The sequence below is a fragment of the Erigeron canadensis genome, chromosome 4 (genome assembly GCF_010389155.1).
Source record: "Erigeron canadensis isolate Cc75 chromosome 4, C_canadensis_v1, whole genome shotgun sequence".
Taxonomy (NCBI): domain Eukaryota; kingdom Viridiplantae; phylum Streptophyta; class Magnoliopsida; order Asterales; family Asteraceae; genus Erigeron; species Erigeron canadensis.
The window spans coordinates 920,837-945,102 of record NC_057764.1 but is presented as its reverse complement, the minus strand read 5'-3'; the positions used below and the strand labels follow the sequence as shown (position 1 = coordinate 945,102).

Genomic DNA, 24,266 nt, shown 5'->3' with positions numbered 1-24,266 from the left:
AATTTAAAAATGATGTTTTTTTGTAAACATGAATAAAGAAAACTTATACTTTGGTATCTAAGAACCGATCTACTGCATTATGTTCATTCTTTGCTAACATGTCAATATCCAAACGAGGTGTGGGTACACTGCTTATTGGTTAAGAAATCAGTATTTCTGATTTGGTTTGGTTAAGAAATCAGTATTTCTGATCCGGTTAATCAGGCACGACCTAGACTGATGGGTTTAACTTTGACCGTCATCTACTCTCTAACTTTTGGCAGTGGCACTTCTGTGCTCAATCAAAAAGCTTTAATTCTTTAAACAATGTAAACCGGCATAAAACCAATCTTCGTAAGTAGTCAAACCCGATGTAGTACTCATAGCAGCTCAAATTTCATAAGTTTATGTCAGATCATATATAAAATTTTAATTTCACATTTAACAACATAACTGTCGGAATTCAAAGATATCATACTTTTATGTTTAAACTCGCTTTTACCTTTAATAAAATGATATTGAAAGCCAAACTCACAAATCATGCGAATCCTACCTCGAACACGAGTTAAGTTGAGGAAGAAATGGAATGGCCTTAGTAAGACGAGAATACGAGAAAGCATCCTGAGCTGCCAAATGATCCAGTTAGCCAATATATTTTGTCAATTAAACCATGAAAAGAAGTTCAGAAGATCGCATCTGAACCTGAGCTTAGCCGAAAGAAAAAACAAAATCAGCCACATTTATAGTAACACAACTTTGACTTTTGTTTACTTCTGTCTGAATCTATTACTGGAAGCCTGGAAGAAGAAATAGATTTACCTTGCAGATGCAATTTACAGTGTTCAATCAATTAATCAAGTACATTTCTATAATGAGAAGAAAAAACCTGAAGACTAGATTGATGATAAAATGAAACTACGAAAATATGAAAACACTAAAACCGATTTAGCAAAGTATATACTCAGTTTGATGTTAAAAGTCATAACTTGAAATTAAGCACAACTTTGGATGCTTTTGTAGAGTACAAGGACAGATAACAATTGAAAAATGCATCAACAGCAACCATTAAATATAAGATGAAGAAATTACAAGGTTTGATAGATTGAACATCCAGTGCAAATTCCGCTCAAAATTTCCTGCAAATACATAATCTACAATAATATGGATGCCAGAGGGTCATCAAACAGCAGTTGCAGCTGCAGATTCGGGTGCATACCATCCGTGGTGAATCTCCACGGCTTTCTTTCTTCTGGCAAGCCTAGACTTCCGTCTGGCTCCAGTATTCTTGTGGAGTGTCCCCACCTGTATTGCTTTGTCAATGACTGAGTATGCCTCTGCTATCAGCTTTTCGATACCTATAACTTCCTCGGGCATTGCATCCGACTTTTTCCGCAGGACTTCCAACTCTTCCAAGACCTATAGATGCCACCAAGCATTCACACAGAATACAACTTTCATTAATAGTCCTTCATCTAGAACCAGATGTTTCAAATACCGTATTCTTCCCTATTTTTTCCAAATAGTCAAATTGTTTAGAAGTCATGACATGAATCCAATATAAAAAATCAGATCAATTGGTGATTCATTCATGCCAGAGCAACTACCCAGGTAATGAATGTTAATGGTGTGTGCACATGACTCTAATAAGGAATTTTTTCAACACATAAATTCAACCATCTATAAACCCTCTATTTCTAACCGTACTTCTACTGTAGAAATAAGATCAAGTATCTTGAATGCTTATCTAAACCGGAATCAACAAGTTAAAAAGCTTAGAAATAATCAAACCCCAATACACTATCACTTCAATTTACTATGGTCAAGTCAATACTTGATCAAAATTCACATTTGCATAACCTATGGGTTGTTCAGGATTTTCCTCATTTTTTACAGAATAAGTACTTTTAAATAAGCATGTTTGTATTTCCTTAACTGACCCCAGATAAATATATACTAAAAAGTACGATATCTGAAAAAATCATACCTTCTTCATTCTAGTTCTAACTTCGGATTTTCTAGCTTTGTTATAAAGTCTTCTCTTTTCGGATTGTCGAGCTCGTTTAGCAGCGGAATCGGGTTTCTTACCTCCTTCACACACAATCGAAACAGATCTGCCAACTCTCTTATTGTTTACAAACCCTAACCCTGTTCAAAACTCAAAATTAATCATCTTACTTCAATTCCTTCAAGGGTTTTTCTGGGTATATCTATATATACATACACAGTCATTCAAGAAAGAAGACTTACCAGTTGATAATGGGTTAAATGAAATGCTACTTGAGGAACTGAGAGGCTTGAATGACTTGGCTAAGGGTTTGGAAGAAGATGAAGAGAGTGAGAGAGATTTGAAGCTGCAAGAAAGATGGAGACATTGTGCTGTTGCTATAGCCATTGTTGTGATTTTTGTTTTGCAGGTTTTCTTTTTGGAATGGGGGGTTTATCCAATTATCTTATCTAGTGTAATCTTATCTAGCTAGTGTAAAGAAGAATGAAGAGGATAAGGAAAGATGATTTTATTTTAAGTCATTTACTACCCATCTAGTGTGTAAATAACCAAGGGTTAATTACATTTTTGGTCCCTGTGGTTTGTTGTTTTGGCAGGTTCAGTACCTTTTTAGGTTTCATTGCATTTTTGGTCCCTATTTCGAAAACCTTTTGCAAATTTGGTACATAGTAACGAAATTCACGATTTTTCCCTCCTTTCTTCCAGTAAAAACTTACCAATCGATTCATAATTCCACCACGCACAAACTCTGATCAAGATGAACTTCAAAAAATTGTCGCTGGAAAATACCGCAATTCGTCGAAAAACTTAAATTTATGATTTCTACTTCGTTTTTACGAAATAAAACACGAAACCGGTACCAAATGCTTAGGTTTTTATTCCGCATAACACCTAGCCTATTATTTTGTCAAATGACTTTGCCGAAAAATTCTCCAAAAAAGTAACTTTCAACGATCTCAATTAATCGGAAAACTTAAAATATGAATATGACCGGAATGGATCGCGAACAAAACCTGATGCTTTTCAGATCAATTTGACAAATTGCAAAAACGGAATTGAAGAGAGATGTTTGTAGAAAAAAGTCTTTTATTTAAATAAAAGAAATGGATATAAAAGCAATAAGTTGTGTTAAATCGGATAAACTTTTTGACTAACACTATCCCCTTACACTTTTGGAAATTTACAATTAAACACCAATTTTAATTCCAACAGAACTTAATGGCTTCATTTAACAATCATCATTAATTTGTACCAAATTTCACAAAATATTTCAAAATAGGGACCAAAAATGCAATGAAACCTGAAAAGGCCCTGAACCTGTCAAAACTTATAAACCACAGGGACCAAAAATGCAATTAACTCTAAAAACAATAATATAATTGCTAGGTGACATAAATAAATAATTAAAATTATTAGGTAAATTTGAATCTAAGTTTAAACATTTGAATTAAATCTAATTGTCAAGATTAAAATTTGACTTTTAAATCTTGGCCATTAAATTTAATTCACTGGTTAAAATTAATCAAACTTTATTTATAAAATTGAATCAACTTCAAACTCTTAAAAAATTATATACTTTGTCATTTTGATAAGTGTTATGTTTTTATTTACAGTTATTTCATTTTAAAATAGCCTTTTCATAAAAGCAACTTTTAAGGTCTTTAGTTAAAATGTTTTAAACGATTATATACTTAGCATAAATTGAAGTATATTCTTTTGATATGAAATATATAAATTTTTTTTATGTATTTCAAGTGCATTTTTATGGAATACTTTTAGCAGGGATGAGCAAAATTACCGAAAAATCGAAACCGAACCGGTACCGAAAATTGGTATCGATGGGGATTTGGGGTCGGTATCGGTTTTCACTTTGGGAGAAAATTGATTTCAGTACTAATCGGTTCGGTATGGGAAAACCAAATATAAATACTGAGTATGTTAAAAAGCATATAACAATAGGATGTAATGGTAGGCTTTGGTGATCTTTCCCTGTTACTTTTGAGATATCGCAATACATATACATGCATTAGCCATCATTATCATAATTGTAACCTACAAAATTTGAGATATCGCAGATTAATCTTTGTTTCTTAGTACTCCTCTGTCCCATTTTAGTTGTCATGTTGACTAACTTTGACCATAAATAACTTTGTTTGTACTATATGTTACTTATATGAACGAAAAATACATTAAAAACTCAATTCATTCATATATTTTATATCAAGTGTTATATAACACAAACAAAATTATTTACGGTCAAAGTTAGTCAACATTACAACTAAAATGGGACGGAGAGAATATATGAAAAAATAATATAAACACAAATTATATATATATATAACATCTTTTATATATATATATTGTTGGTAGAGTATAAAGAAAAAAATAATCTCCACTATTGATCTAAGCCCTAATCTGCTCAAACCATTATCAAAATCATATAACATCTTTTATACATATTTTATATTCATATTAATTAATATTTTTAAAGGTATGTACTTTTAATTTAATCAATCATTAAATAGATGTATAATTTATAATCTATAATATTCTATATGTTTAGAATCACATTGGTCAAAATGTATACAATCTAGCCATTAAAATTCATAATTACTATAAATATCACAATTATGGTTGTCTGTATAAATGGTAAGGTTTTATTTATAACAATACAATTATAAAGAAAAACACTAAAACAGCTTGAGCTTAGACGCCAGCTTTAGTGATGTTGTTTCCCTCATCTTTATCTTATCAATGTTGTTATTAAACATATATCGATTTATGAATTGAATATTTAAAAATTATCGATTTATGAATTGAATATTTAAAAATTACCGAAGTGTTTACACATTTTGACCAATGTGATTCTAAACATATAGAATATTACTCTATTTTAGACCCGTGTTCAACACTGAACACAAGATTTACGATATTATCAATATTAGATTTCCATACATTTAAGTCATAAAGACTTATAGTTTTGAAGAAATACGGTTTTAAGTATTATATTTTGCAAGTTGTGATACAATAACAATAGGTTCGTCACTGTCATTATTAGCCTAGACATATTGATGGAATTGTTTGTCGTAGTCATTCCACAAGGCACAAGCTATATATAATAATTTCTCCATTATAGAATATTTTGAAACCAAATGTACTCATAATGTGATATTATTATGAAAGATAATTAAGAATTAAAATATAAACATATTTGTGATCCTGTACTTGACATTCAAGTATATGTATTTAATCATGATGCGCGTCCATAACACGCATAGTTTATTTTCAATCACTTGTTCTATTATAATATGATAACAATTATGATTGTTTTTATATTCTTTGATAACAATTAGGACTCTTGATTTGAGTGATAACTGTAACTTTAAACATTAAAATGCAAAACTAATATACAAAAAAGGAGAAAATTATGTACCTTTTTGATTGAGAGATAACATGAATCTTAAATGGAGTTTATATTGATTTGGATTTAAGATTCAAGTAACCCTCTGTTGTAAATTATGTTTGGTTCTATGATCGTCTCATGTCATGTGATTCCTATTGTAAATTAGGATAATGATGTTGTGGATCGTTATCTGTTATTATGTTTGGGATATGTATCTAGAGTTCACATTGTATTTATATCTAAGATTAAACTAAATATTAATATTTATAATTATAAAAATCTAATCTAATATTTGTTAATAAGTCATTAGGTTTTCAAATAATTATTTTTATAAAATATTTCATATGTTAAAATTTTTTTTATTTAATTAAATGATAGTAAATTTTAAAAAATTCTCTCAAGTTGATGGCTAAAAATAAATATAAATCAAGTATTCATAGTTAAAAAGTGTAAATTATTGATGGAAAACAAAAAGTGTAAATTAATGATGCTTTTTCTACAAATTAATATAAATATTAATATGATAATATATTTGGATAATGATTATTAAAATTTTTAATTTGTAGTTTATCTAAATGATGACATAATCAAAAGTCAATTTGATAAAATCGAACGATTTAATTGGTTAATAAGTAATTAGTTCAACTGTCTTATAATATATATTAAGATAGATTATTGAAACGACTCGACTCAATTTAAGAAAAATACGATATTTTTTTTGTTCTGGCCGTAAATTTATGGTCCATGGCCGTAAATTTACGGCTTAAATTATAACTAGCCATAAAATTTGCACCGTAATTTGCTCTTGGATTTTTTTCGTCCCTGTTTGAAAACAACTCAAACTTTCAAGGGCCGTAAATTTATGGCCCTGGGTCGTAAATTTACGGTCCCATGTAAATCAATGGGCCGTAAATTTATGGTCAGGGACCGTAAATTTATGGTCCGACCTGCACATTTTCATTTTAACCAAAAATCCATATTTCACTTCCAATGCTTCAAATTCTTTGAACCAAAACAGCAAAATGAGTAAAATCATATATTACAACATAATTGATAGGTCCAAAACCTTAACCATTGAAATATACATCAAAACGACCAAACTGGTCATTCGCCCGTAGTTAACAAAAGTGGCAAATGGGCGATTTAACCCTTTTTAGTTGCATACATAATTCAACAAAACTCATGACTTCCAAAACATAATAATATACTTGTTTACCAAAAACAACAAGCATCAAGAGCCAAAATGTACCAAGGGATTGTCTACAAGAATTACCCAAGATGTCAACCTTCCAATTCTTCAAAACCTTCCGCTCTAGCTTTACCCGATCGGTTCCTTGCTCTTGCTACTACTACCAACTCCTGAAAATGTTAAACAACTAAAACATAAGCAATAAAGCTTAGTGAATGCATATGGACATAATCAATATCAAGCTATGCAAAACTAAATGCATACAATAAACTAAGACATTCATATAACCATTAAGTTACAACCACAATACAAAATCAAGATTTTCTACTTGGCCAAGTATACATGCTAGTAGGTATCATTCCGTCTACTAGTTTTGCACAATATCAAATGTTTGCTAGTAGGTATCTCATCATCTACCAGTCTTACTCAACCACAAATGTTTGCTAGTAGGTACATCATCTACTAGTCTTACACACACAAATCGTCTCTTTCTTTCTCTCACTAGAAAATCACACACACTAAACACACCAAGAACACACACACTTGAAACGCCATTGTTGAGATGGAATCAATAGCAGAAATCGTGTTATTACATGTGGTATCAGAGCAAAACATCACTTTGATATCGATCCATAAGTGATTTTGATCTCAATTTTCATTCAATTTCATTTCAAAAACCGTTTTTCATACCGTCACTGTTTCATCATTTGTCACCAGAAAAATCACATAAAATTATCAATTTTTGTTCACCATTAGATTCCTGATAGCTTTAAACATAATCCTGTCAAGTTTCAAGTTCCAATTCGATCTAAATCTCTAGATTGAAACTTTTAGTTTTGGCGCTAAAAATTGGGTTTTGATTCTGTTGTGTTATAGGCTGAATTGTGTATTAGGATTTGTTGCGGACGTAATTACAAACGTTTTGCAAGTAATTTCACATTCTAACACTCAGTAAATCGAAAGTTATTGAAGCTTGAAAATTCATCAATGGAGTTTTTACTTTGTGTTCTGTTGGAGAAGACGACCTCAAACGATCTTCACTAGGACGATCTTCACAAGATCGTCTCAGTGTTTGATTCTTCATACTTGATACATTATGTGTTGTGGCTTGTTGGACGATCCTCACAAGATCGTTCTAGCAAGTGTGGTTGTTGGAAAAGTGTTGTTTGTGGCTAACTGATCCATTTTGGATTGGTTTGGTCAAAATTCAAGGCAGAAACTAAGACGATCTTGCCAAGATCGTCTCAGTTACCTGACTACTAAGACGATCTTGACCAAGATCGTCTCAGTGTCTGTTGTTTGTTGAGTTGGTGTGGTTGATCATTTGAAGTTGTTGTGATTGGGAATCACACACTTCCTGGGTAACTGATCATTATTGATTGGTTTTGCTTAAATCAAATTTCTTCCAATTCAAATCAAATCTCTGTCCAAATTTTTCAAAAATACTTAGAAAAATTTTCCAAGTCTTCCAAGACGATCTTCACAAGACCGTTTCATTTTCTTTATCAAAAAATTCCAAAATGATCTTATCCAAGATCGTTTCATTTCCAAAGTTCTTTATACTTCAATTTCATTTTCAATTTCCTTTAATTCCTTTTCAGTTTCCATTTCCAAAACTCAAAATCATTCCTCAATTTCAGTTTCATTCAATACTTAGCCAAAGTTCATCAAATTTCATTCAAGACGATCTTCTTTGAATTGTCTCATTCTTCTTAAACTCAAGACGATTTGTTTCAATTCGTTCTTACTTTCATTCATCTAGGACGATCTCTTCTAAGACGATCTTCCCAAGATCGTTTCATCTTCTGAAATTTTCAACTTTCATTCCAATTCAAGTTCCAAATCAAATCTCTTTCTAATGGCTTCTCGTGAAGCTTTGGCATTAGGTTCTGATACAAGACCTCCAGTTCTCTACCGTGGTTCTTATGGACTATGGAAGAAAAGATTCATGGATTATGTGGAATGTCAACCAAATGGTCACCTTCTTAAAGATTCCATTCTTAATGGACTTGCAGTTCATCGCCATCCCACCACTGGTGCAATACTCACTCTTGATCTTTTGAATGCTGAACAAAAAGATCGAACAGCTGCAGATAACAGAGCTAGATCATTCTTATACAAAACACTGCCAGATGAAATCTATGGTTCTGCTGATTCTTATGATACAGCCAAGGAGATATGGGATGAGGTGGCAAGACAAATGGAAGGATTTGACCTAACTTCAACTATTAGATTAACAAATGTGTTGATTGAGTTTGACAACTTCAGCAAATTGCCAAATGAATCTCTAGAGGCTGTCTACTGTAGATTCTGCAATGTCATAAATGAACTTAGGAAGAACAATGTCAAGAAATCAGAGATTGAGTTAAACATCAAATTCATCAAAGCTCTTGGTCCTGAGTGGGAAGATTATGGAACTCAGATTAAGCAACATCAAAATCTGGCCAAGTTCTCCATCCATAATCTTCATGAATCCTTCAAACTCAATGAACATCAAGTACTAAACAAAGCTTCATCGAACAAAATGCCAGAAGTTGTATCTTCTGATCCTTTGGCATTAATTGTTGAAAAGAAGGTTTCTGAAGCTCTTAAAAGGCAAATGGTAGTTGTTTCTTCGTCTGATGAGGAGGGAGATGATATGTTGGCTCCAAGAGATGGTGTTTCTGACGAATTATATCAAGCTCTTGCCGCAGTTACCAAGCACTTCAAGAAAAAGTACTACAAAGCGAGGCCAACTAACAACAATCTCCGCACTTCTTCCACCAGTGCCTTTCCCAAGAAGGAACACTATCATTCAAAGAATAATGGTCAAGGTGAATCAAGTGGATCCAAGCATGTGGAAAAGAAAGTTGAAGGTTATGACAAACAAGTTGTTGAGAAGGGGAAAGCTTTTGATAAAAAGTGCTACAACTGTGGTATTCCTGGTCATTTTGCAATTGATTGCAAACAACCCCGCAAGAGAAACTATGAGTACTACAAGCAGAAGATGCTTTTAGCAAAGCAAGTGGAAGCTGGTCATGCATTGCTGGCTGAAGATGACAAGTGGCTTTTGCTATCAGATGATGAAGATGAAGATCTCTCTGCAAATGTGTGCTTCATGGCGAGGTTGGCCAAGAACAAAGCATTTGAAGCTGAAAGCACTGATGAAGAGTACCCGGATGATGAGGTAAATCTACACTCTACTTTTTCTTTAGTTAAAGATAAAGAGTCGTTTGATTTAGCTTTATCTAACTTGACAACTCATATTACGTCTTTAGCCAACAAAATAAGAAGTTGAAAAATAGTATTTCATTTTCTAAAAGTGAATTTTCAAAACTCTTTGAAGAACATTCGAAATTACTTTTTGATTATGATACTATTAAACAAGATTTTCAAACCTACAAAGATCAAATGTTGGTTAAAGAGTGTGAGTTGAATGCATCTCCTGATTCTAAGTTATTGCATAAGTGTTATAAACTTGAAAAGACCATTCATGATCTTGAAAAAGCCAATCAAGATCTTGAAATTCAAAAGACCAATGAGTGGCTTCGGGCTAATGCAAGACAAATGGATGTTGATATTCTTAACAAGAAACTTTTAGAATCCAAACCTAACAATATTGAACTTGAACGAAAGATTTCTGATTTAAATCATACTTGTTTTTTGAAAGGCGTTGAGATTGAAACTCTTCAAAACCAAATAGAGGAATTTAAAAAGAATATACTTTTCTATCAAGAGAAGTTATATAAAGTCAAACAAAACCCTCTTTTGGATTTTACCGCCTATTTCAACAAGTCAAAGATTGACAAATCGGAACTTCTTCATGGGTTGGGATTTGAGAATATCTCTCCATTACAAAAAGCCAAAGAACAAATCGAACCCTTGTATGATGAAAGATTTCTTCGCCTTGGTATGGTACAACAATTTATTCGTCCACTGGATGACGATTTTGAGACTGATGAAGTTGAGCAATTACCACAAAATGATTTTTTGGTTAACTAAGATGTTATTAATGCTTCAAATAACTCGAAAGAATCTTCAATTTTCAAATTGGAAGAAATAGCATCAAATTTTCAAAACCAAGAGTCCGTTGGTAATTCACCTAAACCTACTAAAATGTATGTTCCATCTACCATTTTGGAAAAACAAATAGAAGGTTTGCAACAAATGGTGAAATCTCAACAAAATGAAATTGAAAAACTTAAGTCTCAAAGTTTGAATTCGGAGGATAAATTAGTTGTTGTGGATACTAAGAAAGTTTGTATGGATGCTTTTACTCAAACTGACCTAAGTGCTTTAGTAGACCATTCCACTCAGACTACTTGTGTTTCATCTACTGTTTCCTCCACCCAAACCTTGACTGATTCTCTTGAGTGTTCATGGCAAAATGCTGCTACTGTTATAGCTGATGATTATGTGCAATCTGATTTAACTCATGACGAACTTGCACGTAGGTTAGTTTTGATATGGTACTACTTTAGGTTTTTCACATGTGAGTCTCTTGAAGAGTTAGTTGTTCACCCTAAGCTTAGTGCTAGTATAAGTGTTGATACTTCTACTTTAGTTTCTTGTGAAACCAAAGATGTGTCTGTTCAAGTTGATTTCATTCCTGAGACTACCCATAGTGTAAAGTTGGATACCAAGATTCCTGATTCTTCAAAAATATCTCCGGTTGAACCTTTCACAAAAGATGATTTTGATAAATTCATGGAGGGAGAATATGCTTTTGATTCTGAAACTGAGAAAAAGATTGAATCTACCAAAATCAAAGTTGAATCAAAAGAAGAATCTCCAAAATTGTTTTCCAAATATCCAACTTCACATTATTCTAAGAAACAAGTCATTCCAAAACTTGTCAAGACTGAACCAAAGACTGTCAAAAAACCAAGAATCAATAAGTTAAAAACAAAGTGTCCTACCTCTGAAAAGCATGTCAAAACCAAACAAGTTAAGACCATTCCCAAAATCAAATATAACAAAGAGAAACTTCTGGAAATCAACTCAAATGTTTCTTCATCTAACTTTCAATCTAGTTCATCACCTAAAGTATCTAAATCTAGCTCAGTTTTGCTAACTAGGGATGCTTCAAATGGTGCAACTAGGTATAGGGATAGATATGGCTGGTTTTCTCATGATAAACCTAAGAAACAAGAAGTTTCCGCACCCTCAAAAGAGACTAAAAAGATAAAAGTTCTTCAAAATTCTTGTTCTAATCTTCTTAGTGTCAATCCCACAGGTGGAAAGAGCTTGATTAGTGAGTCTAAATGGGTAGCTAAGTCATTAGTACCTAAGATCACTAAAGTTGAGAAAAAGAAGAAAAGGCAAAGGAGAAAAGCGGGTAGTAAGAAGAAGCTTGTTTCTGATGTTTCAAACAATTTATCTTTTAAGTCATCTTTGCAAACAAATGTTAATGATGCCAAGGCAATGCCTTATGATGTTGTAAACAATGTTAATTCTCGCTCTTATTTGTATGGTTTGAATGGTGGTAGACATGTTACTTTTGATTCGTGTGTTAATATTCGTTTGTTTGATCCAAATGTGCTTGTTAATAATGTGCTTGTTAATAAGTATGTTGATTCGAAAGCATATTTGTATGCAACTCCTAAGTTATATACCCTGCCTGTTTTAACTAACCACAAAGGACCCGTCTTCAAGTGGGTACCTAAAGTCGGTTAAATTTCTTTGATTGCAGGAAATAACCATCTGTGTTTGGATACTCGATTCCGGATGTTCAAAACACATGACTGACAATAAAGCATTGCTCAAGAACTTTATCGAACGATTCATGGGAACTATTCATTTTGGTAACAACAATTCCGCTCCTATCTTAGGCTATGGCGACATTGAACGCAATGGAATTGTCATTAAGAAAGTTCACTATGTTGAAGGATTAAGTCATAACTTGTTCAGTGTTGGACAATTCTGTGACAACAATCTTCAAGTTCTTTTTCGACAATCTCTCTGCAAGGTTCAAACTCTAGATGGAGTTGACATTTTGTGTGGCGACCGCCAGGATAACCTCTTTACCGTCAATCTTGATGATAACCAACCAACCGATAATATTTGTCTCATTTCAAAGGCTACTTTAAAGAATTCTTGGTTGTGGCATAGAAGACTTTCTCACCTAAATTTTCCTACCATCAATACTTTAGTCAATAAGCATCTTGTTGAAGGCTTGCCAGACTATAAGTATGAAAGTGAGCATGTCTGTCCTTGTGCCGTTGGGAAGATAAAACGAGCTTCTCATAAACCGAAGAAATCTCCAAATTCTTTAGCACCTCTTCATTTGCTTCACATGGATCTTTGTGGACCAATGAAAGTTCAAAGCCGAAATGGGAAGAGATACATTTTGGTTATCGTTGATGATTATTCAAGATATACTTGGGTCAAGTTTCTTGCCTCCAAAGATGAAACAACTCAAACTTTGATCAATTTCATCACTTCTACTCAAGTAAATCTTCAACTTCCAGTTCGTTACATCCGTTCGGATAACGGAACTGAGTTCAAAAATGCCGTGTTTGATGAATTTTGTACATCCAAAGGCATTACTCACTAATTCTCTGCGGTTCGTACCCCACAACAAAATGGTGTCATTGAAAGGAGAAATCGAACGCTTGTGGAAGCTGCAAGAACCATACTAGCTTATTCTAAGTTACCTTCCAATATGTGGGCTGAAGCTGTTGACACTGCTTGTCACACTCAGAATCGGTCCATTGTTAATCAGCGTTTTGAGAAGACTCCTTATGAGGTTGTTAACAAACGGAAACCCAACATCAACTATTTTCATATCTTTGGGTGTGTTTGTTATACTCTGAATGATCGGGAGAATCTTGGAAAGTTCGAGAAGAACGGTGATGAAGGTTATTTTGTTGGTTATTCCAAGACATCAATTGCCTATCGAATCTACAATCGCCGAACAAATACGATTCAAGAAACAATGAATGTTTGGTTTGATGAGATGTCGGGCATGATTTTCGAGCAAGAAAGTTTGCTACCAACAAATAATGGTCCAAGTGATTCAAGTACTTCATCAAGGACTTCTACTTTAGCATCCAAATTCAAAAAGTTTCCAGCTCCAACGAGTGATATGTTAGACATTCTTTTTGAAGAATTCTACAATTCAAAACCGATTCATGATGAGGAACCTCAAGTCATCATTGAACCAATTCCGAACAATGATCCAGTTCCTGACAACCTTCATGAATCATCATCAAGTTTTGCTGAGCAAGTTGCTACTTCTTCAAGTAGTAGTTCTTCATCCTCTTCTAATGATTCTTCTTCTCAATCCTCTCCTGATAATTCTTCTCCAGTGAATGTTCAAGAACAACCTACCCAATTTACCCAGACTACCAATCCGATAAACACTCCAAATGTATATGTGCCTCTTGACTTCGATCATCCATCTTACGAGGAAGCTGTTCTACCAAGCTATGATTCCATTTCTCAGCAAAACTCTGGTTTTAATGATGATGATGTTGATGTCAATCTTCAAGATCCTCTTCCTCATGATCGCAAATGGTCACGTATGCGAAAAGATCATCCTGTTGATAACATTATTGGAAATCCACAAGCCGGAGTAACTACTCGTACCTCAGTGAATGAGTGTCTTGTGGCACTTTCTCTTAGCAACATTGAACCCAAAACTGTTTCTGAAGCTCTTCGAGATCCAGAATGGGTCAAAGCTATGCAAGACGAACTCGCTCAGTTTGAGAGACTGAAAGTATGGAGATTAGTTCCTAACCCAAGGAAAAATGAACCTATTGGTACAAAGTGGATTTTCAAGAACAAGAAGGATGAGAATGGAGTGGTATTAAGGAACAAAGCAAGATTAGTCGCAAAGGGTTATTGCCAACAACCTGGTGTTGATTTCGACAAAACTTTTGCTCCAGTTGCAAGAATGGAAGTCATTCGGATCTTCTTAGCTTATGCTGCATTCAGAAACTTCACTGTGTTTCAAATGGATGTGAAGATAGCTTTCTTGAATGGTGATCTCAAAGAAAAAGTTTACGTTGAACAACCAGAAGGTTTTGATGATCCCAAAAGACCAAACCATGTCTACAGGTTAGACAAGGCTCTATACGGTCTTAAGCAAGCACCCCGAGCATGGTATGATTCCTTATCTACTTTCTTGATTAGAGGTGGCTTTACCAAAGGCACAATTGACCCTACCCTATTCAATCGCAAACAAGGTAAGCATGTTCTTCTTGTCCAAATATAGGTTGATGACATTATCTTTGGGTCAACCAGTCAAACATTTTGTCGAAACTTTTCATCTCTAATGGTTAATCATTTTGAAATGAGCATGATTGGGGAAATGAACTACTTTTTGGGTCTTCAAATCAAACAACTACCAAATGGTATTTTCATATCACAAGGTAAGTATATTCATGACATGTTGAAAAAGTTTGAGATGACTACTTGTTCTTCAATTTTAACTCCAATGGCTGCTCGTACAAGTATTAATGCTGATAAAAATGGGAAACCATTTGACCAAAAGAGATATAGAAGTATGATTGGTTCATTGTTGTATCTTACAACATCTCGCCCAGATATAATGTTTGCAACATGTATGTGTGCTAGGTATCAAGCTGCTCCAACTGATTTACATTTTGAAGCTGTGAAACGAATATTTCGTTATCTGAAGGTTGTAAGCTTGATCGCAAGAGCACTTCTGGTACTTTACAATTTTTGGGTGATAAAATTGTGAGTTGGTCTTCCAAGAAACAAAATTGTGTGTCACTATCAATAGCTGAAGCTGAATATGTGGCTGCGGCTAGTTGTTGTGCTCAAGTGTTATGGATGAAGACTCAACTAACTAATTATGGTCTAAAATATGATCATATTCCAATCTATTGTGACTCTCAAAGTGCCATTGCTATTGCAGTCAACTCAGTAAATCACTCTCGATCAAAGCATATAGATGTGAGATATCATTTTCTCAAAGATCATATTGAGAAAGGTGACATCGAGCTCTACTTTATGGGAACTGACTATCAACTTACAGACCATAACTAACTTTCTTATCTCTAAGCTTGGCATGTTGAATCTTGAACCTTAACTTATTTTGTTCTTGATACATTCTAGAAAAACAAAATACAAAATTTGAAAAGACAAAAATCAAATACAAAAGTATAAAATTTTGAAAAATAACAAAAAGATTTTCTTAATTTTTTTCCTTTTCAAAGTGGCTTGCATATATTCTGTATGCAACCCGTTTCTCATTGAGCTATTTATTTCAAAATGGCTTTTGCATACTCTGTGCATAATCCGTTCTTATTTGAAATTATTTATATTTCAAAGTTGGTATAAAATGTGTTGTTATACATGTAGATTGATATAAGATAACGCGGAATTGAACGCCTTTGTGTACTTCCAAGTGGTCTTATATGAATATGTATGTGTAATGGCAATTTTTCATTTGAATGAAATTGCAAACAATTCTCTTCAAGAGTCTTGATTTTGTTGCAAACAACTTCAAATTTTTCAAATGAATTTCATGTTTCAAAAAACTCTCAATTGTTGATATGAGAAGCAAAGGATTGAACGTCTTTGTGTACTCCCGAGTTGTCTCATCTTGAACAATTGATTGAGTTAACTTTGTGCTTAAATGTTTTATTTGCATCCAACTTGTTGATGTAAGATGCAAAGGATTGAACGCCTTTGTGTACTCCCGAGTAGTCTTACTATGAACATTGTTGTTGACGCAAAAATTTGTGTTCATTAAAATCTTGTTCACTTTTAGACTCTTTTTGACTTCACAAAAACCAATTTTTGCTCTATCTTTCTATGAAAACTTTCAAGATCTACCTTTGCATAGATTAAGGGGGAGTTTGTGATTTCAAAATTTCAAAACTTCAAATGTGTTTTCAAATCATTTTCTTACACACATTTGATGATTTTAAATGATTTTCATCAATTGAAGTTCGGTGTTTAGTTTGCACTTGAGCGATTCGTTCACTTCATGAACTTCGTCATCACCGATGAGTTCTAACCCCGGGGTATTCACTTCTTTCTTTAGATTGTAAGGGTATTTTGAGTGATGATGATTTCGTGCAACTAGGATGGAGGGAGTAAAGTCGAAAAGTGAGAGGTTATGGTGATATGTTGTGAGAAAAGGGTTAAAAGAATTGATACCCTTCCCTAAAACTCTCAAATCGCCGGGTAAAACACATTTATATCGGATGTCATTTGTTGATATCTTGATTAAGACTTCATAGACCCAATGAAGCGATGCACATCTTTACCTAACCACTCAAATGTTTCTTAACAAATACTTGTTTTATTTCTCACGGAGATTTTCACATTTCTATTGACTCTTCATTTGGAAGATGTTGATATTGAATAAGGGCGACATTCTGCTCCGGTCCCCGACTTCATTTGATCACGTTGTGTCTAGAGCTATCTTGATCATTAATTTGATCATTTTTCATTTCCCTAAGACACATTCGAGTCATATCTCTGTGATATTGTTGCTTATCTATGTGATATAGCCGGAACATTTGTAGTGATATCTTAAATGATATTCCACGATGATCAAATAGAAATCCTACCAATGCTAACATCTTTTCCAACGTTGAACGTAGGTCTCATAATTGCATTTCTGTAATTTTTGAGTAAATGAGAAGTCTAACAGTGACCTCGGTTCTTACCTAAAAGTCTTTAAGGATAATAGATTGTGGTTATCGAACGCCTTAGGTGACACTGACCATGATTTCTATTCTTTGAAGCAATCTCGTAGTTGAAAAGCTACAAGATCGAACTATGTTAGAAAATTGCTTTGTGCATAATTCAATGATACATAGGAAATCCGAAAAATGTCATACATTTCTTTCGGTCATTTCATTAATCCTTTTGATTTTTGAACATGTTAACAGATCATCCTTATCCGGTCTTTCATTTCTTATCTCACAAACACAAAAACCACCATGCAAGAGGTTTCTTTTAGCATTTTATCAATCAATGTTTGCATAATGACATTGGTTCCCAACTTTGTCATTATGAGGGGGAGAAAAAGATTATGATTAATTGAGAAAGAAAAAGATTATTTGATGGAGTAAAGGTGGATGAAATGAAATGTAATTGTGATTGAAAAAGAAGTGAATTTTGCCGTCGAAATATGTTCTCTTGAAAGTTTTTTTTAAGGATGAGATCGAAAATAAGGATATTGCTCAAAGATGCTCCAAAATGCTTACAGTCATGAATTGAGGGGGAGCATGATTAATTCAAAGTTTTGTTCAAAAGTTTACTCTCCAAAGTGTTTAAGTCAAAATGACAAAGATCAAAGCTACAAAAGTTGAAAAGATTGATTGGAAGATTCAAGACAAAGAAGTAAAACTTCGAAAGAGTCTTCATCAACACATTTCATTCAAGATCTTCAAAGTCATATAATAATACTTGATCAAGAAGATTCAAGGCATATATTAAGGGGGAGAGTTTAAGTTTTTTTTTTATACTTCATTCCAAGGAAACAAATTTTCATTCAAGAATCGAAGAGTGAAGAACCAAAGCCAAATTTATACCTTCCACACTTCAAAAGACAACTCTGATTCACGATTCAACAATTTTCAAAGATTCTAGACTCATTCATTTTATTCTCTGTTCAAACAGAACATTGAGAATTTCATCATGTTTTAACTACAAGAAGTCCAAGACCAAGATTGATTCAAGTTCTCCAGAGACAATGAGAAAGCTTTGAAGACTTGTTTCATCACACCAATTGTCTTCACCATCGGGCTCATCAACTTAATTCCTACAAGACAAAATAACACGTACTTCATTCATTACAATATATCACTAAGGGGGAGAATGTTAGAAATCCAAAAATAGTGATAAATTGTAATTTAAGTTAGTGGACGTTGTTGTTGTTAAGACATGGTGAAATGATTTCTAAGGATGAGGGACTAGGAGTGTCAATTAGCTTAATTGTAGATTTAGACTATAAATACCCTCAACTCTTTAGAAATCGCCTTTTATCCATTTTTACACATACAACATATACAGATCGTCTATTTCTATCTCTCACTAGAAAATCACACACACTAAACACACCAAGAACACACACACTTGAAACGCCATTGTTGAGATTGAATCAATAGCAGAAATCGTGTTATTACAATTTTAGGTAAGGTATTTGACCTTTGGGTAATCAATCAAGGTTTGAGTCTTATGGGTGAATTATTTGGCTGGACGAGGGAGAGGGGGGGGGGTTGAAAATACCTAACTCGAGCCTGACTTGATATCAAAATCACGATAGAAATATCAACCCAAATTTGCCAATCCATTAACCTAAACCCAAGCCATCACTCTTGGAAAAATCGACCAACAAGTTCAATGGGTTGGTGGGTTCATAGGTTGATGGATTGATTTCAGGTCAAACGGGTTATGGGTTGGTGGGTTGACCTATTGAAAAATTTATATAAGTTTAAAATATTTTTGGGTGGATGGGTCGACCTGTTAATCAGAATGGTTAACCGACTGAAAGAATCAGTCTGACGGGTTAGAGGCTCCAAAATATGCAAAGATAACCTGGTTTTTTTTGCGTTGGTTTTGGGTTGGATTGAGTAATGATAGCCTCAATCTGTTATACCAAAAAAATATATATAAGTGTTAAAAGTTTATCTTAACTTTATACTCGATTTCATACTAAACTTCATTTTTGTATATTACTAAGACTTATGCCCTTTTGCAATATGTGATGCAAGTATAAGATTATTTATTACTCTAGTTATATATGGGTTATGAGTCGTCTAGTGTGAAACACACATTTATTCGTTACGTAAAAAGGGAGAAAGATTTTAAAGAACACCTTGTGCAAGTTGTTCATTGCAATTTTCAAAAAAGAAATGTTTGGCTTTTGAATTCTCGCAATAATTAATGATGGTCTATTTGTAAGAAACAACCAGATATGATCACTGAAAATGTCAATCAGACAATCACTACATATATGTGTATCGGTGGAAACAATTGTATTTGACTATATGGTGATTTGGTCTCTTGTTGAAATAAAAATCTATCTCCCTCTACGAGAGCTTGGTTTGGGTATATCTAGGTTTAAATCCGAGGGGACAAGGTTTACCCCTATTAATCGTCGTGCCTTCGGATGGATTAGTAGAGAATTTTTTCCCCATTGGGTATTTTTCGGACGGATTAGTAAGGGGTTTTCCCCCCATTGGGTATTTGAAATAGGCAATTCTACTTCGAGAGAGTTCTCTAGCGTGAACCCGGTTAAGAGAACGTATGCTAGACCTCTCGCTGTCGAATCGCGACACGAAGTTTCAAGCGAAATTCACCTTTCAAAAATAGATAAATAAATAGAAATCATCTTTTGTGGAAATACAAAAATGTTACCCTGCTTGCTCTGTACAAAAATACTACTTCTATATTATGTCGGCGACGGAACTTGAACATCACTACAAGAGGGGTCAATTTTTTTTTAAATATAATACACATATATATCTTAAATCTTTGAGAGGGATATACACATAAATTTTATTTTTCACCATATAATATTAAATATTTGTTAGTTATATTTCAAAATTCTGGAGGGAATAGAACCCCTTTTGGTTCTACTGATCTTCCGCCACTGATTATGTATAATTTTAACTTCATGTAGTCCTAATTTGTCTCCAATAGTCCAATGAGACTGAGACTTGAACGCCCAACCCTAACCTTTTGGTTGTTGGGCCACCTCGAAATGCCGCAAAGTTAAACGTCCTTTGGTTAATACGTACAAGACATGACCGTCCCTGTTGTGATCCTTCCATGAATTATGTTGTAGCTAGCTTTAGTGACCAACCATAATAGTATTGATAACTTAAAGTTCCGCTCATTTGTAGAGGTTGTAAATTACGATAGACTGAAGATGGCTTCATGACTAAATGAGCACATCTGCACAACTTTTGGTTATGTTGATGGTTTCGTGTTGGCGTGTTTGTAGTGTCGGAACTCGGAAGTGGTGGTGGTTAGTTGATGATATGATCAACAAATTAAAGGCTGTCCAGCAAACATGGCACATTTTGATCATGAACCATATGTTTGGCTCTTTGTCCTTGTTTCTTTACTTTTTGAATCTAGCTTTCATCCATACAAATTAACATGAATTGGTGTGTTTTACGTATACATAGCTAAAATTTAAGTACTAGAACCTCATAAGATAAGTTGCTCCTTGTCGGCCCTCTGAGTCCCCTAGTTTCATTCTTTTACACATCGTGCCAAATGTATAATATACAAATTAGAGTTCTTTCTAAATAATTTGAAGTTTGAACATAAATTCCAGATGTATTTTTGTCATGAAATTAGCTATGTATATTTGTACTTGTAAAAAAGGAACAAATTTGATGCAATAAATTTAGGGATAATCACTTGGAAAATATTCAAACTTGTCCAAAATCACTTTATAGGGGTTGAGCAAATTAAAAACGCGTTCTTTACGGGGCAAAATTTGACCAAATATCTTCTGTTACACAAAACTCAGACCTTGGATCACCTAGCTAGGTTGGGTTGATTAGCAGTCTTAGGTTTTCTCCTTAAGGCAATCCAAGTAAGGTCATCAGTATAATGGTGCAAGTAAATATGAAATTTACCATAAAAATATTCCAAGTCAAACAACATGTCAGCTTCCCTTTAACCATTCTCACCAAATCATCATTTATACTAGAATACTCCCAAAGATTACCCAAATCATCATTAACTATACTAGAATACTCTATAATACTTTATAAAAGAAATGACATATTCTATATTAGGTAATTCTGTCTTTGAATTACCAGATTTGCCCTTGGACTTTTTTGTTTTTTTTCTTTATGGAACTACCCAAAATCTCTAACAGACCGTCTTCCTCACTACTGCCGCCGCATTGCGCGGGTACCATGCTCGTTATTGAAAGATGATCCACATTCTTTTCTAAGTGTTATGTAGGGATCACCATGCTCTGAAAATAGGTAGAACTAATCAATGGGGTGAAACCCGATATCGCCCTCTAACAAAAAGTTCTAAGCAGCTATAAGGCATGAGCTCAAATCCTTGCTTTGCATATTCCCTCCCATCTTAGGAGTCACCAGACTGCTGGAGTTTATGCGTAGTGACTCAATCCCACCCATTTACCCCCCCCCCCCCACCTCTTTTCCCGGGGTTGAAAATAGGTAAAATTTAGTATTGGCTAAAGGGTAAGGCAAATGAAATTTAGGCCACAAGTTTTTAAAAGCCTCATACTTTTACAATTATACATAAAAATACTAATGAGAATTATAAAAAGAATAAAGATATAAAGTTATGTATTATGTGATATGTGAACATGTTCACTTACATAGTTTTTTTATGTCACACCCCACCTTAGGCGGAATCGTAGGATATGACAAAAAAACATAACATAGCACATGGGATTTATAATAGAGTTTTACTAAATGAAATCCAAAGAAATGTAATTCCCACAGCGGGATAAGTCTTAGGCAAAATGCCCAAATACATAGCAATGATGTAGCAATTAGCAAATAGATATCAATGTTTAGATGCAAACTAGAAACCCATGAGGGATCTCGCTATTGGTCTCACTAAGTCCTTATTCTCTAGCTCCTCAAACGTTGTTATTACCTGAAAATGAATGCTCGAGAATGTCAACATAATGTTGGTGAGTTCGTAGGTTTAAAGTAATACAAATGAATTTGCTGTGCATGATATAGGAAGTTTGGACAATAGTGTAAATATAAACATGTAGTAGCATGTATGCATACCAAATACCGATCAATGTCATCATAGTTTTCCAACAACACAAACTCATCACTGCTTGCCAACAACACAATCACATCACTACTTGCCAACATCTCAATCACACACTGTAATACCAACAACTACCAGCTGGATTATATAGTTGTAGATTTCAAATAGTCTTCAATAAATATCAACAGACATCTATTGCATCATAGAATCAACACAAATAAGCTAGCATACACATTTCATAATTACACGTATTTGTCCAAGAAAACAAACAAGTTTTGACACAACTAGTAAAGAAATGAAAAGTGTTTTGAGCATCATTTTCCCCCAAATAAATAAAATAAAAAGGGGCCATGAAACTCACCTCAATCAGCAAGCAGTTGTGCAAAGTCCAAAAGATCACTAGAATCTACACAACATATACATGTACAAGTTACAATTATGGACATGGTCAATAACCGTCTATTGTAACCCGCATTTGATGATATACATATATGGCTACTTTCAAAATATTCACAACTGATTTGTCATGTATTATTAAGTTACAAGTCACATAATTTAATATAGTGCATTTATTTTAATGATATACCATTGGTTTCTACAAGTTCATATTCACTGAAATTTTTGGTAACTTTATCTATTTTTTATTAGGATGAAACGAACAATTTAAGCTTTCAAATCTTAACCACTGTAACCTTAGAGTGTTATATACTTACATAAATTTTTGCTTAATTTATTTCGCACGTTAACTATTTTTTTTAAAATTCCAAAATCACAGACTAGTCTAAAAATTCACTGTTTGCGCGCAGAAAAGTTTTATAAATGTTAAGGGCCTTCGAAGCTTCAAAAATAATCCAAATTTTTACTGTACACTCTTAACATCTTAAAAATGTTTCTGGAAAAAAATAATCTTCCAGTTCATAAAATCGACCAAGATATGACTATTTGAAGTCGACCTAAATCTGTTCGGAAAACTCAGCTTTGCGCAGTTTTGTTATAAAATTCGTTTGACAACCTTAAACTTCATATTTTGACACGAAACCACTTCCACCAGAAAGTAGACTTCCTGAACATAAATTTAGACACCAAAAACGTGACTTAACCATCTTCCATGACCAAGATACGACCTTTTCAAGTTGGCAAACCAAATCTGTCTAGATTCTAAAATAACTCAAACTTATTGTTTTAAAGACTAGCACAAATAAATATTTATATATATATACTTTCAAATCTTCCAACACCTATATACATCTGTTATTATGATTTCCATGTCTTCATAATTAGAGTTCTTATATTATATAAATTGTTACACCACAAATAATACGTAAACTTTTAATATTAATATGATTTATACTTCAAGCTCTTGATTTAACCTTAAAAAACCTTTATTCATTATTATAAATTTTGCCATAATATATATTCATCAAAATAGGTTACTTAAAATAAAAGATCAATAAATAAAAAGATACATTTATATATATACATGAAAAAGAAAAGATAAGTAATTTACCCCAAGATTGATGATCACTCCTTAGATACTTTAACAAAATAATAAAGAAAATATAATCTATAAGAATTTAACTATAGATTTTTATATAAAAAATCTTTCTAAAAACATAATGAAAAGTTAATTTAGACTCACCAAAATCCAATAATACTCTAGGATGATTGCTTTTATAATTGAGTGATTACAATTTTGTGTTTTGTGATGGTGTGTTTTCTCTTCATGATCGACGACACAGAAAGCTACAAGGAGAATTTATGTTTTAGAGTTTTTGATAGACTAATAATAATGCTTATATTTCATGTAGGGGTTTGAGTTTGTTTATAGTTTAGATATATATATATCGTCATTATTAAATCAAGACTTCTATTGGGATTTTAATTCCTCTTCAACCGAAAAATCACATGCTAAAGATTAGGAGAATTTGTTGTTGTTGTTGGATTATAAGTCAGTTACTTCCATTCCACCTTTCTATTAAGTTAAACTATTTAATAGT

General features: G+C 33.3%; 1 protein-coding gene and 2 long non-coding RNA genes across 3 annotated transcripts; all 3 read right to left on the bottom strand.

Annotated features, from left to right (window-relative positions):
• Positions 1 to 374: 374 nt before the first annotated feature.
• LOC122594947 lies at positions 375 to 770 on the bottom strand. The gene is made up of 2 exons (XR_006323160.1): positions 682 to 770; positions 375 to 605 (listed from the first exon to the last, which is right to left on the bottom strand). It is a non-coding gene; the product is annotated as an uncharacterized LOC122594947 (long non-coding RNA).
• A 249-nt stretch (positions 771 to 1,019) lies between these two features.
• On the bottom strand, positions 1,020 to 2,478 carry LOC122595457 (30S ribosomal protein S20, chloroplastic). The gene is made up of 3 exons (XM_043767820.1): positions 2,227 to 2,478; positions 1,964 to 2,124; positions 1,020 to 1,395 (listed from the first exon to the last, which is right to left on the bottom strand). Exons 1-3 carry the CDS (start codon positions 2,369 to 2,371, stop codon positions 1,159 to 1,161), a joined length of 543 nt encoding a protein of 180 aa, XP_043623755.1. The 5' UTR covers positions 2,372 to 2,478; the 3' UTR covers positions 1,020 to 1,158.
• Positions 2,479 to 21,858: 19,380 nt separating this feature from the next.
• Positions 21,859 to 24,067, bottom strand: LOC122597929. Its single transcript, XR_006323496.1, has 3 exons — positions 23,909 to 24,067; positions 22,631 to 22,675; positions 21,859 to 22,143 (listed from the first exon to the last, which is right to left on the bottom strand). It is a non-coding gene; the product is annotated as an uncharacterized LOC122597929 (long non-coding RNA).
• Between the last annotated feature and the right edge of the window lie 199 nt (positions 24,068 to 24,266).

What these genes read in the sequence shown, in the direction of transcription:
- LOC122595457 (XM_043767820.1), bottom strand. Translation starts at nt 2,371, where the DNA reads ATGGCTATAGCAACAGCACAATGTCTCCATCTTTCTTGCAGCTTCAAA. An exon ending in ATTTAACCCATTATCAACTG is followed by an intron (nt 2,125 to 2,226) that starts GTAAGTCTTCTT and finishes AGTTTTGAACAG; the next exon opens with GGTTAGGGTTTGTAAACAAT. An exon ending in TTAGAACTAGAATGAAGAAG is followed by an intron (nt 1,396 to 1,963) that starts GTATGATTTTTT and finishes TGGCATCTATAG; the next exon opens with GTCTTGGAAGAGTTGGAAGT.